At 36.1% G+C, this 14,144-nt stretch overlaps 1 protein-coding gene across 2 annotated transcripts in view; it reads left to right on the top strand.

Annotated features, from left to right (window-relative positions):
• stxbp5l (syntaxin binding protein 5L) overlaps nt 1–14,144 on the top strand; it is a 252,949-nt gene that overhangs the window by 169,640 nt on the left and 69,165 nt on the right. For both annotated transcript variants that reach the window (XM_052148848.1, XM_052148847.1), the window contains exons 8-11: nt 7,522–7,645; nt 8,816–8,891; nt 10,539–10,696; nt 13,427–13,499. In XM_052148848.1, the coding sequence (XP_052004808.1) occupies nt 7,522–7,645; nt 8,816–8,891; nt 10,539–10,696; nt 13,427–13,499 (431 nt within the window). The remainder of the gene's footprint in view (nt 1–7,521; nt 7,646–8,815; nt 8,892–10,538; nt 10,697–13,426; nt 13,500–14,144) is intronic.

Genomic DNA, 14,144 nt, shown 5'->3' with positions numbered 1-14,144 from the left:
AACTTGATGAGTAAATTTTGACCAGGTGAGATTTTTGTTTATTCAGTTGCCATGACAACTAGGTTTGCACCCCCCAAGGGCTTCTGAGAACAGAGCGCGAAATTGCGAAGCTAGCAGTGTTTGAGACTAGCTACCAGCAGCTACTGCCCTGATTATGCAAAACTGTCGGATTCCATCCAGTGCAAGTCATCAGAATAAGGTAAATGCCCTGTCTATTGTAATCTATTGTGCTGTAGGTGTTTTGGGTTTAGTGTTAAAACTGGATGATATCAACATTGAACATTATTATTATTATTTTTTTTTTATTTATTTGAAAATGAATTCCATGTAAGGATACATGCAGTAGTCCCAACAAGCATTTATTTTATTTTTTTAAATCAAACGTAAAATGAAATGTAATGTTTTTTTAGTTGGTAGATCTTATTGAGTTGGTCATTTAAAAGTAGATCATCATGCAAAAAAGTGTGGGCACCCCTGGGTTAGAGGGTTGAAATCATCAGCATAGTATTAAAAAAATGCAAGTCCAGAAAAATGCCGTCCATGATAGGAAAAACTACTACATTAGTGACCTGAAATCTCTTATTTTTCATCTCATTAAAATCCAGCCATCAGCCAAAAACAAGACAAACAAATATGAATTGGGATATAAACAATACATTTACTTTCGGTACAAAGAAATTGTTTTTCCCCCCCCCACTGATGCTGATTTAAAACACTGCATACAAGTCAATTTTTTTCTAATTAAATTTCCCTCCTTGTGCCATGTGGATGTGTTTAGCACAATCACTGCTTGGCACACAACTTGGTCTTCCTCTCTGAAAAAGGAACTGGCTCCTGCAGCCAGCTGCTCACATTCATCTCTCCAAAACACGTTTCAATCACAGTGCCCTTCGTCACACAGCAGCACGTCAACCTCGCTAAAGTGCTAAACCTTCCAGATACTTGCCCTTTTCTCCTTCCAGCCCTTTACTGCGGGTTTCAATGTGGTGACGGCACTCTCTGATCATCTGTCAGTGATGACTGTTCAGAGGGAGTCTGGAGTGCCGTAGCTCGGCAAGCGTTTGTCAGAGTTGGTAAATGGAAATGTCTTGGGGTCTGCTAATTGCTAGTTTAGATGCCTGTGTGAAATGCCCATGTGTGTGGAAATAAAGTGCTTTTAATAGAAAGAAGGGTTTTGAGTGAGGGAGAGAGAGAAACTGTTAGCGAAGTTAAAGAAAAAGACAGGAGGGAATGAGACCAAAGACATATAGGGAGTTGATTGTTAGTGTGGTGTCAGAAGCGGTGACGAAATAAAGAGGAATGGATTGTAAAGAAACAGAAGTCGCATCTCAAAGAAGATTTAAATGTGTGGTCACACTAGACTAAATTTTAATAAACATGCAAATGCAGGATAATGGAAAGCATTCGCTGAACACCAGTGGCTGGTGTTTTTCAAGAGTGTTTTTGTTGTCTGGAATGGTGATCCCCAAAAGCGGCTGAAACTACTACTCAAATTTCTTAAACAAATAATTAACTAAGCTCAAAGCTGTTTTTGCAACAATTAAAAGTAACAATAACCATAAATAAATGTGTTACCTCAGATTACAAAACTGCATGTGTATCTCAGTGCCACCAAACACGCTGCGCTCAACAGTGATGCTATTATATTTCATACGCTGTTAATCATGTTCAAAACTATTTAAATATATGATGTTTTAAAGTCCCGCCCTTTTAATAAAGAGCTCAACCAATCTTCATAAAGAGAAGCCGGTCTTCCAAGTAGGTCAAAAAATTGAAAAAGCCCGATGTGCATCAGGCAGGCCATCAGATCCAGATCCAATATAAATATTACCCACATAGGAGTATGGCATCCAGAGGGGACACACAATTATGTGTTTCGAGCCTCTCGTCCAATGAACATCAATCTTTTACACCATTGACTCGAATGGCCATAGAGCCGTGCTTCAATGGGCTGTACATCCACTGACTTCTATGGATCTATATATAGAAATATATAATTTATATTGATTCATGTGAAAAAAGTGGATTGTGTAACTTGAATGAACAACACGATAGAGATGAGTGATATATTGCAGTTTTATTCGCTAAAATATTGAAATGCATAAAGAGTGATATTTATAATTTGTATATATATATATGTATATATATATATATATATATATATATATATATATATATATATATATATATAACTCATCCTTGCCACATTTCTTCTGAAATTTTAGGGAAGCTGTACTTCCTGTGTAGTCTTTGCTGCTGCTGCATACCAAAATTCAGTTTTGTTGAACTCTGTTTTGTAAAATCGCATAAAGACATTTGACCAATAGAGGATCAATAATCACAGATAGACCTCTTGGTTCAATACAAAGAATACCTACCTTTAAAACTGTAGTTCGCCGTGTTCTGGGAAAGTGAAAAAAGATAGTATGTTTTAACATTAAGAATGTATTTTTTATTTATAATTTACTTATTCAAAATAGAAAGCCTAGAGTGTGAGATCATGTCCTATTTCCCATGTTCTTTTGCAAGGTTTGAAGTAATTTTGCAACCCCAAAGTCTAGTGTGACCACAACTTAACATCAAAATCACTGTATCTTGTTTGATTAGCCACCTTGAGATTCAATTTCAGTCAATTTCTTGGTGCCTCTTTGAGTAATAAAGAACAGAGGCCTCTTAAACACTTCAAACAATCCTAACCTCTTTCATACACACTCATAACAAACATCAAATAAATCTAACGCTGATATTATTTCACATATTATTTACTCCGTGACATTAGCGAAGAGATAAGTGGAGATCAGGCTGCTTTGATGGTGGAGTAATTACTGATATTGGATTATTGACTCTGCCTCAGATGGATGTTAGGCTGAGAGAGAAAGACTTTTCCAAGCAAGAACAATTAGTCTCGTTTTCACCTCGCTCTTATTTTTGGAGCCATCTTGAAGATGTACCTGTGTGACATAAGGGGGATCACAGTTTTTGAAGAACTCTCTATTTCTCTCTCTCTCTCTCTCTCTCTCTCTCTCTCTCTCTGTTTTAGTTTCAGCATTAAGGTGCTTTATTGGCATGACAAATATGTGTACGTTCATATTGCCAAAGTGTTTACAGCTGAGCTGCATACAAATAAAAATGTGCAAAACAAAGTCAGTGCAAAACAATGTACATATTAAAAATGAAGTTACACATAGAGGAAAAATAAAATATTACTAGAAAACTAGAGCCATAGTAAAATGGAGGCACAGACTCGGGTCAGTTCATTCACTGTCTCTCATTGTTTGGCAAACAGACACATATTGTGCTGCTACCACACAGCACTCCTTGTGTTCTCCTAATAAGATGGCAGTCTTTCATTGTTTGTTATACTCAAATGTGCTGTTAAAATATTTAATTTTGTGGTAATTTTTTTCCCAGATGGCTGCGTATTTTGTGCATTCTGTTAGAAAATGTCTCGATTTTATTTTGATCACAGTGTGGACACAATCTTTCTTCCTGTGGCAGCCATATTTTCCTGTGTCTACCCATTTCTATAGTGAGGTTGAGTCTGTATCTTGTCAAGCTGGCTCTCAGGTTTTTTCTGTAACTGTGTACAGATAGTCTGCCAAGGTGTAATCTCTTTTTAGGGTCAGATAGCATTGCATTTGACTCCATATTGCATTTGATTTTCCAACAAGTTATGTAATTTTGCTGTAATTTGGCTGTATCTAATAAGTTTAGCAGTATTGTTCTGGTCCAGGTCTTTAGTGTGATGAGGGATAATAGATGTTGTTGAAGCATCTGGACTAAAGCTCCTAACCAACTGAGAGAGGGGATTGGTTTCTTTGCTCAACTCTTTATAATGGTATGACTGAGATCGTGGAGTTTTAGATGTTTCCAGAATTTGATTGCCCGTTTTTGTATTTTTATAATTGGGGGTTAATTCTGCCCTGCATGCATTTTTTTGTTATGTGCCGGTGTACATGTAGAATATTTTAACAGAATTCTGCATGCAATGTCTCAATTGGCTGTTTTTCCCATTTGGTGAATTCTTGATTTGGAGTTGTCAGTGGACCTCACACTGGCTCAATCGCTGATTCTAAAATTTGTATCAAATTCTGGCAGATATCTCTATAGGACATTGTCATTTTATGGTATAGAAGGCCCTGCAAGCTTTATCTCTCATTTCATTCACTGCAGGGTTGAAGATTCCAGTGGAAGTGATTTTAGACCTAGATAATTATAGTGTGATGAGTGTGTCATTTTGTTATTTTCTAATGTGAATGTTCATTGTGTTCCCTGGGGTCTGGATCTTTTCTGGAAGGTCATGATTTTAGTTTTATTGAGGTTTACTGTCAGGGCCCAGGTTGGACAGTATTGCTCTAGCAGGTCCAGATTCTACTGTAAACCCTCTTCAGTGGGAGACAACAGAACCAGGTCATCCACATACAGCAGGCACTTGATTTCTGAATCACGTAGAGTGAGACCATGGGCTGTAGATCACTCCAGACTAGAAGCCAGTTTGTTGATGTAAATGTTAAACAATGTTGGGCTTAAACAGCAACCCAGTCTCACTCCATGCTCCTTAGAAAGAAATATTGTTCTTTTTGTGCTAGTTTTTACAGTACATTTACTTTCAGTGCACATTGATTTAATAAGGTCATAGGTTTTATCTCCTGTGCTACTTTCAATACGTTTGTAAAATAATCTGTTGTACCAGATTGAATCAATTGCTTTTTGTAAGTCAGTTAAGCATGCAAAAATGTTTCCCTTATGTTGGACAACATGTTTTTCAATTAAGTTTGTATTAAGTGTAAATATGGTCAGATGTACAGTAATTTGGTAAAAATCCAATTTGACTTCTGCTGAAGATATTGTGATGAAGTCCAAAATTCTCTGATTTATTAAACTTCAAAATAACTTTCCAGATAACCAGAGTAACCCAGGTTGTTACTCACACAAATGCCTCTGTAATTATTCAGGTCAAATTGATCTTACCTGTCCTTGATTCCAGATGTCAGGGAAGTAACCTACTGTACACTCAGAACCACATTGAAGGATTTTAGAAAGGCTGATTGGAATTTAGTGCTGGGATATTTTAACATTTCATTCAATATCCTATCAGGTCCAGATGATTTTGGGGGATTTAGAATATTAATTTTGTTTTTAAGTTCTTTTTCAGTAATAGGAAAGTCGAATGGGTTTTGATTGTCTTTGATTACCAATTCTAGTTTTTCCAATGGTTTCGTTATTTAATTTTGCTTCAAATGTGTGCCAGTTTCAACTTTATTAAATAATGTTTGAAAATGAGTTTCCCATATTTCTCCATTTTGGATGGACTTGGGCTTGGGTGGAGGATATTGTACTCTGTTCCCTCTGGAGTGGTCCTTCCTCTGTACTGGCATGGGGGGAGGACTCAGTTTGTTGGTTCTGATGTCCCAGGAGAGGGGGATTGCTTGTAGGGGTTGTCTCCCTCCCTTTCCACCATTTATTTTAGAGGGTGGAATGTCTCTTCAAAGTTTGTGAGGGCAACATAATTTCCCTGAACCATTACAGTCCCATTTGACTGTTAAGTGCCTGTTCTCCAGGTTCATTTCTGAATCTTCATATATATACACAGTTGTCTGCCTTATAAATTCCATGTTTTGTAAAATGTTCATAAAGTATGCAGAATGCTGTGTGCCAGTCATTTGGGCGTTCTGTGTAGAAAATAATGTTGGTGGTGACGATTTTACCCTTGCTGTGTGATGTGTCTTTAAACAGGGCCTCAGTGTTTTCTTTCTGGATTTTAAGTTTGTGTTCTGGATGTTTGTATGATAGTCAAAGGTGCGAGCACCAGCCCCCACTACTGCTGTTGCCATAGCACTGCAGTTCACAAGTCTCTGATGGTCAGGGCTATAGCTCAACCAGCCAATCCGAAAGTGTGGAGGCCAACTATCCTGTGCTTTTGTTATTTTGAATTAACATAACATGTAACCTTTGGACAGGTTTGTTTAAAAAGTTTTAGAAATGTAATTCTCTCTTCCTACTTGTTTTTATGAAGATATTTTTGGATAGATTGCTTACCTCTATCAAAGAGCCAGTTAAAATCCTATGTTGGTTTTCTTTAGTATTTTGTTAATGTTGTTATTTATTTAATTCTCCTTTTGGCCAAATCCTTATATAAATATATTGACCCTTCTTGTTATTCCAATGATGTTTGAATATAGTTCCTTATTCTCCAGATTGTTTTCTTTTTTCTTTCTGGTGTCCTGTGATAGGGAGGGTTCTCTTCAATGTGAAGTTCTTCAAGTACAGTTTTTCACAAATGTGTCTTATTTTCCAAAGTATTTTTGCTACATTTATTTTCTATTTATAGTAAAACTGTGCTCACCGTGACATTTTTGGCAAATTTTTGTGTTTTTTTTCTCATTTTAAAAGCAAAAAACTTTTTGGTTGTTTTGTTTTGCATGACCTTTCTCTCTCAAAACTCTCTGCCGTCTCTGACTGTTTTTATTTCTCATACTTATGTCTTCTGCCCACATGATTTTAGGGCTGCAACTAACGATTATTTTGATAATTAATTAATCTAACGATTATTAGAATGATTATTCGGCAATTATTGTGACAAATAATCATTGTGCATTGTTTTAAATGAGTTTTAGATATTTATATTGGAAAACAAGCTAAAACAAAAACAAAAACAAATCAAAAACTTATTTTAAGAGTACCATCTCTCACCTTTCTTTTCACTTCAATACACCTTTAACTCATTAAAAAACAAACTCTCTCTTTTCAATAAAGCTGCATTATGCCAATTTTCTTCACAATAAGTAATGCACAGCGACACACATATTATGATTCATTAAGTCATGAGCCATCACAGGTAAATCTAGCTGCATTTAGCATGCACGCTCGAGGGATGAGCATCCCCGCAACAGAGTGTGCATCAGCCGGGTGCTGTTTCCCCTTATATCGGGACATTTCGCACAACTCTTAGAAGAGGCTGACCACACAGAGACATGCCAGTTTCATAGTTTGTAGTTATTTACATGATCTGCTTACGTATTATTTTAAATTGAATAAAGCTATAACGCATTAAATGGAGCTGCATTTAAGATGTGAATCCGGGGTATTTCCTTTAAAGAGCTCCGGCTCCGCTTCTTCCACAACGAGAGTGCATCTGGACTGTGAGCTGTGTAATTCTTCCTCTCCTCAGTCAGGCACGAGCTGCAATGCTTCTCTCGCGCATCATCATTAGAGTTTAATGTGATCTCATTTTACATTAAATGAGATCAAATGACTATTCGACTACGAAAATGTTTGTCAACATTTTTTTATTGCCGATGTTGTCGATAACGCCGACTAACCGTTACAGTGTACAGTATAGACATTACAACAGTATATGCAAGGAATAATTAACGATGGACCATTGAATTAATTAACAAAAACTTCACAAACAGATTTTACACACAAAGGACAAATATCAAAAAGAGAAAGTCTATAATGACTTTAACTTTCTGAAACATGTGATTTCTATTGTGATTTGACCCTCTCTTTGTCTCTTAGGCCATTCACTCAGTAAGCTGGCATCATGACGGGAGACAGTTCATGTGCAGTCATTCAGATGGCAGTCTGAGCATGTGGAATCTGAGAAACACTGCCAAGCCTTTTCAAGTCACCTTCCCTCATGGTGAGCACACACAAACACACACAAAATATTAAAACATACTAGTATGTTGTCTTGTAGTGCACAAGCTCACTTGTTCATGGGGTAATGACAAATAGTAATGTTCAAGATGATGAAATGATATCTGATATTTTCTGAGACCTACCTGGCCTTGACACACCGTTATGAGGGTCTGCAGGTTTTTGTGAGTTACATGACAGCAAGGGAGTCTGCATAATGAGGGGTGTCTGCTTCCAAACCTTAGTTATTCTATCCTTAATAGTTATTTTTTTTATTAGTTTTATTTTAGTTAGTTTTATATTAGTTTTTATTATTATTATTATTTAAAAATGTCAGCCTTCTGCTGAACTTTTTGTTCTTCATCTCAGGACTGCTACAAAAACCTTGAAATGATTTAATTCAGAAATGTAAAGAATATATATCATAAAAGTTAGTGTCTATATGAATATATATATTATTTCTTTTTATAAATGAGCGTTATGTCAGTTACCCTGAAATAACAAAATTATTCTTCAAAGTTGCTGTGAGCACTTATGATAAATACTTTTAATCCACAGCTTAATTTTCTGTTATCATATAAAATACCATCTTTTAGCACTTTTAAAATTAAGAAAGAGTCATCCCTGTACATTGAAAAATTATCAAATTGAATGATTACACCCATCATTCCCTGTGACAAATACAGACACACACACATACACACACACACACACACACACACACACACACGAGAGAGAGGGAGAGAGGGAGAGAGAGAGAAAGTTAAAGACCCCTTCAGCCATGACTCACCATCTATTAGTGACATCTGACTCTAATGTTGTAAGCAAACACACCCCCTCACCAGGTGTGATCTTTATGGAGGATGATTCAGTGTGTGGGTATGCAGTGTATGTGTGTAAGTTTGATTTGACAGGAATAAGTGATTCATTCTCAATCTTGGTCGCTAAGTTTGGGGCCTGGCCTTGAGCTCAGCGGGTTATATACATCTCAGCACTTATGGGCTTGCACAGTGGAAAGTGGTTTGTTAATCAGAAAGTACTAGATATAAATGCCAGAAAATTCTAGGTCAGTGCGTAATGAATTAAGAAAGAGTGAGAAATTCAAAAGTAACCATTCTGTGCGTGCGTGTGTGTGTGCATATGTGTGCGTGCGTGCGTGTTTGTGTGATTCCAGGCAAGACTCAGAGAGATGGTCGAAAAGAGTCGTGTAAACCCATTCTCAAGGTTGAGTACAAGACCTCCAGAAACAGGTAAGAGAACATATAGACACAAACACTTCTTTGAGACAAATGTGTCTAAGTCTCACTGAGACCATTACTGCTGTTTTATCGTGTCACAATACAATTAAAGTTTACTGAATGTTTTTAAAAAGCCCATTTACCTCAGTAGAGGAGCTGAAAAACATACTTTAAAGAAGATTCCATCTTTAATTGCTGTAATATTGAAAACTATATGATTTTTGTCCCAATTGTTTGTTCATAATACTAATAAAAAGAAATCTAAAAGCTTGTTTGCACTCAAAAGTTAGTTCCTATTCCATAACATATTTTTACCATTTCTCTGACAACAAAGTGAGGATTGTTTTTATCCTACAGGTCAAAATCCTTCCATCATACACAAAACAAAACCTCTCCAACCAACTGGATTTAAGCTTTTGAGGCATGTGTCTGAGTCTGGTCTTCATAATAAACAGCTGTGTGTGGTGCTGATGTTCTGGTCTCTGTTGAGCACAAGGGACATAAAAAAATCCATAACTGTAACAAGCAGGGCAAAAAATTGATACGAAAATCAATTGTTGTCAAAATGAAAACGTGTTTAATATACATTTATATTATACCCGCCGTGCACAATTTTTATAACAACAGCTAGCTGTAATTTTATTACAAACACCTCATTGTCATTATACTGTATGTTCATTTATTACCATGTATATCACTGTAGTACAGTGAGTGAAATTTGATTTATTAGATGGCTTGTATTTTGCATTTATTTGAGTAAAGTCTTTATTGTCTGATGTGTTGTTTTCATTTTGCTCTTGGTATGAACAGACCATTCATCAGCTATGTTTTGTTCTTGGTTTGAACAGGCATTTGCTCACCCCTTTGCTCACATAAACATCAGTTTTCTTGACCTTGTTTCAGTGGGATATGCCCCAGTTTTACAGTACAGAAGTTTTATTACCATGGTTATATTAGTGGAACCAGTGATTTTGATTAAAGTACTGCACACATATTTTGAAAAATTCCCATTTTTTTCTTTTGCACAGGGTCAGAATAAGGAGAAGACAAACCACTAATTGAAAAATTAATTGCAGACATTGCAAGTACGTTAGCTAAGAAAGGAAACCCTGTCTTTTAATTAAAAGAGCCAGTGGCATCATTGGCAAATACATTGCCTGGTCTTGATGACAGTAAATATTCCAGAACACATACACATTAGCCGGACCAACCTTAAAGAAACAGACCTGATTCGTGCTTAAAAAAACTAAATCTACGATACACTGTATTTTATTGGTGGTTGACATGTGTTATTGAAATGTAGCTAGGCAAACAATTTTGGAGATTTTGGCTTTTGGTCTTTTACATAGGTCCTGTGCTTTCATAATTAGAAACAGCATATTGGCATTGGAACAGACATCAGTCAAGCTGCTCTTTAGGAATCAGTATTAGCATCGGCCGTTAAAAAAACCCATATGGATTGAGCACTATGAAAAATCCCACCTTTCTGTTGGATATGTTTTTTCAGCACCACAGACAGCTGTTTGCTAAGTGTTTGATTTTCTGCTCTCTATTGCACAAGCCACACTAAGGAAAAGAAAGAAATTCAGAATTGGAAGAGGAGGCAGTGTTTTTCCAGTTCACTTTTCTCCACTAATATTCTTACTTTCTGTCTTCCAGTAGCGAAGCCTTTGTCATATTCTCTGGGGGTCTTTCTTATGATAAGGCAGGACGCAGACCCACCCTAACAATCATGCATGGGAAAAACATCACAGTGTTAGAGATGGACTATCCAATAGTGGATTTCATGGTGCTCTGTGATACACCCTATCTCAACGGTGAGTGTGCTGAGCAGTTCTACCATGTTTTTTGCAGTGATCTACAGTACAGTAGCCTCTGTCAGGTTTTGTGTGTGTGTGTGTGTGTGTGTGTGTGTGTGTGTGTGTGTGTGTGTGTGTGTGTGTGTGTGTGTGTCAGATTTGAATCTAGGTTTTAGTTCTTTGTCTCACTTTTTGAAGAGAATTTACTCACCCTTGTGCTGTTCCAAACCTGTATGATTTCCTTTCTTATGCAGAACACAAAAAGTTATTTTAAGGAATATAACAGGCTGACAATTCAATACAATGGCAGTTGATAGTGACTCACTTTAAAGCTTTAAAAGGGACCCAACAATTTCATTAAAGTAATCCAAGGGTCTCTTGTGTCATGTTCCAAATTTCTGAAAGTACAAATAGGTTTTTGGTGAGAAACAAGCCAAAATGTTATTAATTTTCAGTTAAAAAACTTGATGTTGCATCTCATTCACAGTGGCACAACTGTAAACTACTAAGTTCTAGTGTGACCATGCAAGCCACTGTGAACTTTTATGATACTTTTGTGTCTTTTTTAAGATTTAAAATGAGACTCTAGCCATTGTCATAAAGAGGAGTAAATTAAGACAGATTATTAATTAATTAATTTACACTTCAATAAAGCATGTCAAATAATTTATTTATTTATTCATTTTTGGGTGAACAACTATTCCTTTAAGTAATATAACATTCGAGTGTTTTAGTTGCATTTCATGCAAATGTATTTATATTTGTTCCAGTTTCATGCTTTCACTATTATTGAGATCCTCATTGTATTTGTGAAACATTGTCTTGCTTTTGATTCCAGCCTGCCCCTTAACTTATAGTTACACTCCCAAACAAATTTATAGTTCCAACAGTTGAGTGATTTACAAACGCATTACCAGGCTGGATTGGTAATCTGGCATACCGGGCATTTTCCCAATGGGCCAACTCACTTTGGGGCCGATCAGGGGTGGACTAGCCATCCTGAGAACAAGGCCGGCTTCGAAACGGGCAGAATGGGCCGCGATAAGCTGAAATGAGTCACCGTGTTATGCATAACGAATGGGCCACAAAGCGGTGCAGCGATATGCAGAAAAGGATAGTGATACTACAGTTATACTGTAACTGCTAAGAATGATTTGTTCACAAGTTGAGTCTTTAAAGCTGCACTACGTAACTTTTGCTCTCTAGCGACATCTGTAGTTGAAGCTTAAAATTGCAAGCAATTTGCTGAATAACACTTTATCTGAATCAAGTTTCGACACTGCTCTTCTGACGGATGAATCTCATGATTTGAGCTTTGCTTGTGTGTGATCATGACTGGAGATATTCAGAGCTGTAATCATAATGTGCTATTTTCATGTTGATGTAATGATATACGATTAAACATTTAAAACTGAAATATTACTTGCTTTTATGAAGATAAACAACAATCATTCACATATTTTGAGTTAATACATTTTACTCTTTAAAGCACTTTTCTGACACTAAACTCAAAGCAATTTGACATAAAAAACAGGGGACTCAATCACTACCAGTATATTTTAATATACATTTTCAAGTGTTTTATCTACTATTAATGTTTGTATTGTTCTACACTCTTCAATTTAAGAGGTGATTTTCCTGATATGGCTGATACGATTTATATGGGAAATTGTATTATTTTTATATTATGTGAATATGATAAATATTTCAAAATGCTTTTTGTCCACCAAATCAAATTATTTTTGTGTAACCAACATGTAGGTAGCTATTTTGTTTATGTTGACCAAAAAACCTATAAAACACAGTAAAATATTGTTTTTATTTATTTATCAGTTTTTATTTTGCTGAGATAAACATTGTTACTGAGACTATTTAGTATAGAGGGGCCACTTCTATTAAAATGAATGGGAGAAATTGGAACACCCAGCAGTCAACGGATGTAGAAAGGAAGATGTTTAAAAGACATTTGATATTTATTTTGACATATTTATGAAAAGGCAAATTTTGTTGATGTGGTGTAACCCTGAGAAAAATTCTTGATACTTCTAACTCAAAAATTCAAAATATTTATATTTTAAAAAACGTTTTTGAAATTAAGAATATGTTGTTTATACTCATGTATTTAAGGTGCAAATAGTACTTTTTACTTAATGGTTACACCACATGACAATGGGAAAGTTTAATTATTTAATTTAGAATAAGCTATAAAGGTTTTTCTAAAATGTATGAAACCAAATTGGACGAATATTACATTTCTGAGAATATGACATGTGACAAAATGTAGAAATCGACCACTGAGTACATGTGTGCACAATTCATTACCCACAAAACACACTGTACCAGACAGCAAACATAAGAGTGAAGTGACTTCAATTATGGAACCCATCTCTCTCTTTTCCTCTGCTTCTTTTCTTACTCAAATGCACACACTCTTTCTCTCTCACTCACACACACACATTTTAACAGTCTGTTTATGAAAATTAGCTCAGTGAGCATGCAAATAATGTATCATTATGATTCCCAGCATCTCCAGAGCTGAGTGGTTACACATGCATACCGCACTCAAACATGCACGCGCAAAATAATTAACATCAGCCTGCGCACCCATTGGTTTCTGATGTCAACTTGTCATCAGTCCTGAACAAAGCTTAAATAAAAGAGTATCCATCATTAATCTGTGTTCTTTTCTGGAGGTCACGGATGGTGATTTGTTGGATGGTGATGGGAATGTTGTGCTTGTGTTGACAGAGGTCCAGGAACCGTATGCGGTGGCGGTTCTACTGGAGAAAGATTTTGTTGTGATAGACCTATCTCAGAGCAAGTGAGCAATCTCTTCTTTGTTTTTTCCACTATCATACTCAAACACTTTATTCTGTGTGTGTGTGTGTGTGTGTGTGTGTGTGTGTGTGTGTGGCGTGTATTTATCACTTTGTGGGGACCAAATGTCCCCATAAGGATAGTAAAACCCGAAATGTTTGACCTTGTGGGGACATTTTGTCGGTCCCCATGAGGAAAACAGCTTATAAATCATATTATATTATGTTTTTTGAAAATGTAAAAATGCAGAAAGTTTTCTGTGAGGGTTAGGTTTAGGGGTAGGGTTAGGTTTAGGGGATAGAATATAAAGTTTGTACAGTATAAAAACCATTATGTCTATGGAAAGTCCCCATAAAACATGGAAACACAACAAGTGTGTGTGTGTGTGTGTGTATACAGGTTCCGTGTACAGAATTGCCCTTATTTTAAAAAAAAAACTTTGTGGTTACGTATATTATATTGAGGAAACAAAACATGGCTGTGCTTTACATTGATTTTAACACAGGTAAGGGGTGTTAACATTTAGAGCTTTCTATGGAGATTTATTTATTTGCTCTGGTAGACTTTTTTGCTCTTTTGAAGTTCAGTTCATATTAAACTTTTTAACACTTTGGAATGAACGTGGTTAAGTTTAATATCAATGAACCCG

This window comes from Xyrauchen texanus, chromosome 18, assembly GCF_025860055.1.
Source record: "Xyrauchen texanus isolate HMW12.3.18 chromosome 18, RBS_HiC_50CHRs, whole genome shotgun sequence".
Taxonomy (NCBI): Eukaryota; Metazoa; Chordata; class Actinopteri; order Cypriniformes; family Catostomidae; genus Xyrauchen; species Xyrauchen texanus.
Note: the sequence above shows the minus strand (reverse complement) of the source record. Positions and strands in the feature narration are given on the sequence as shown.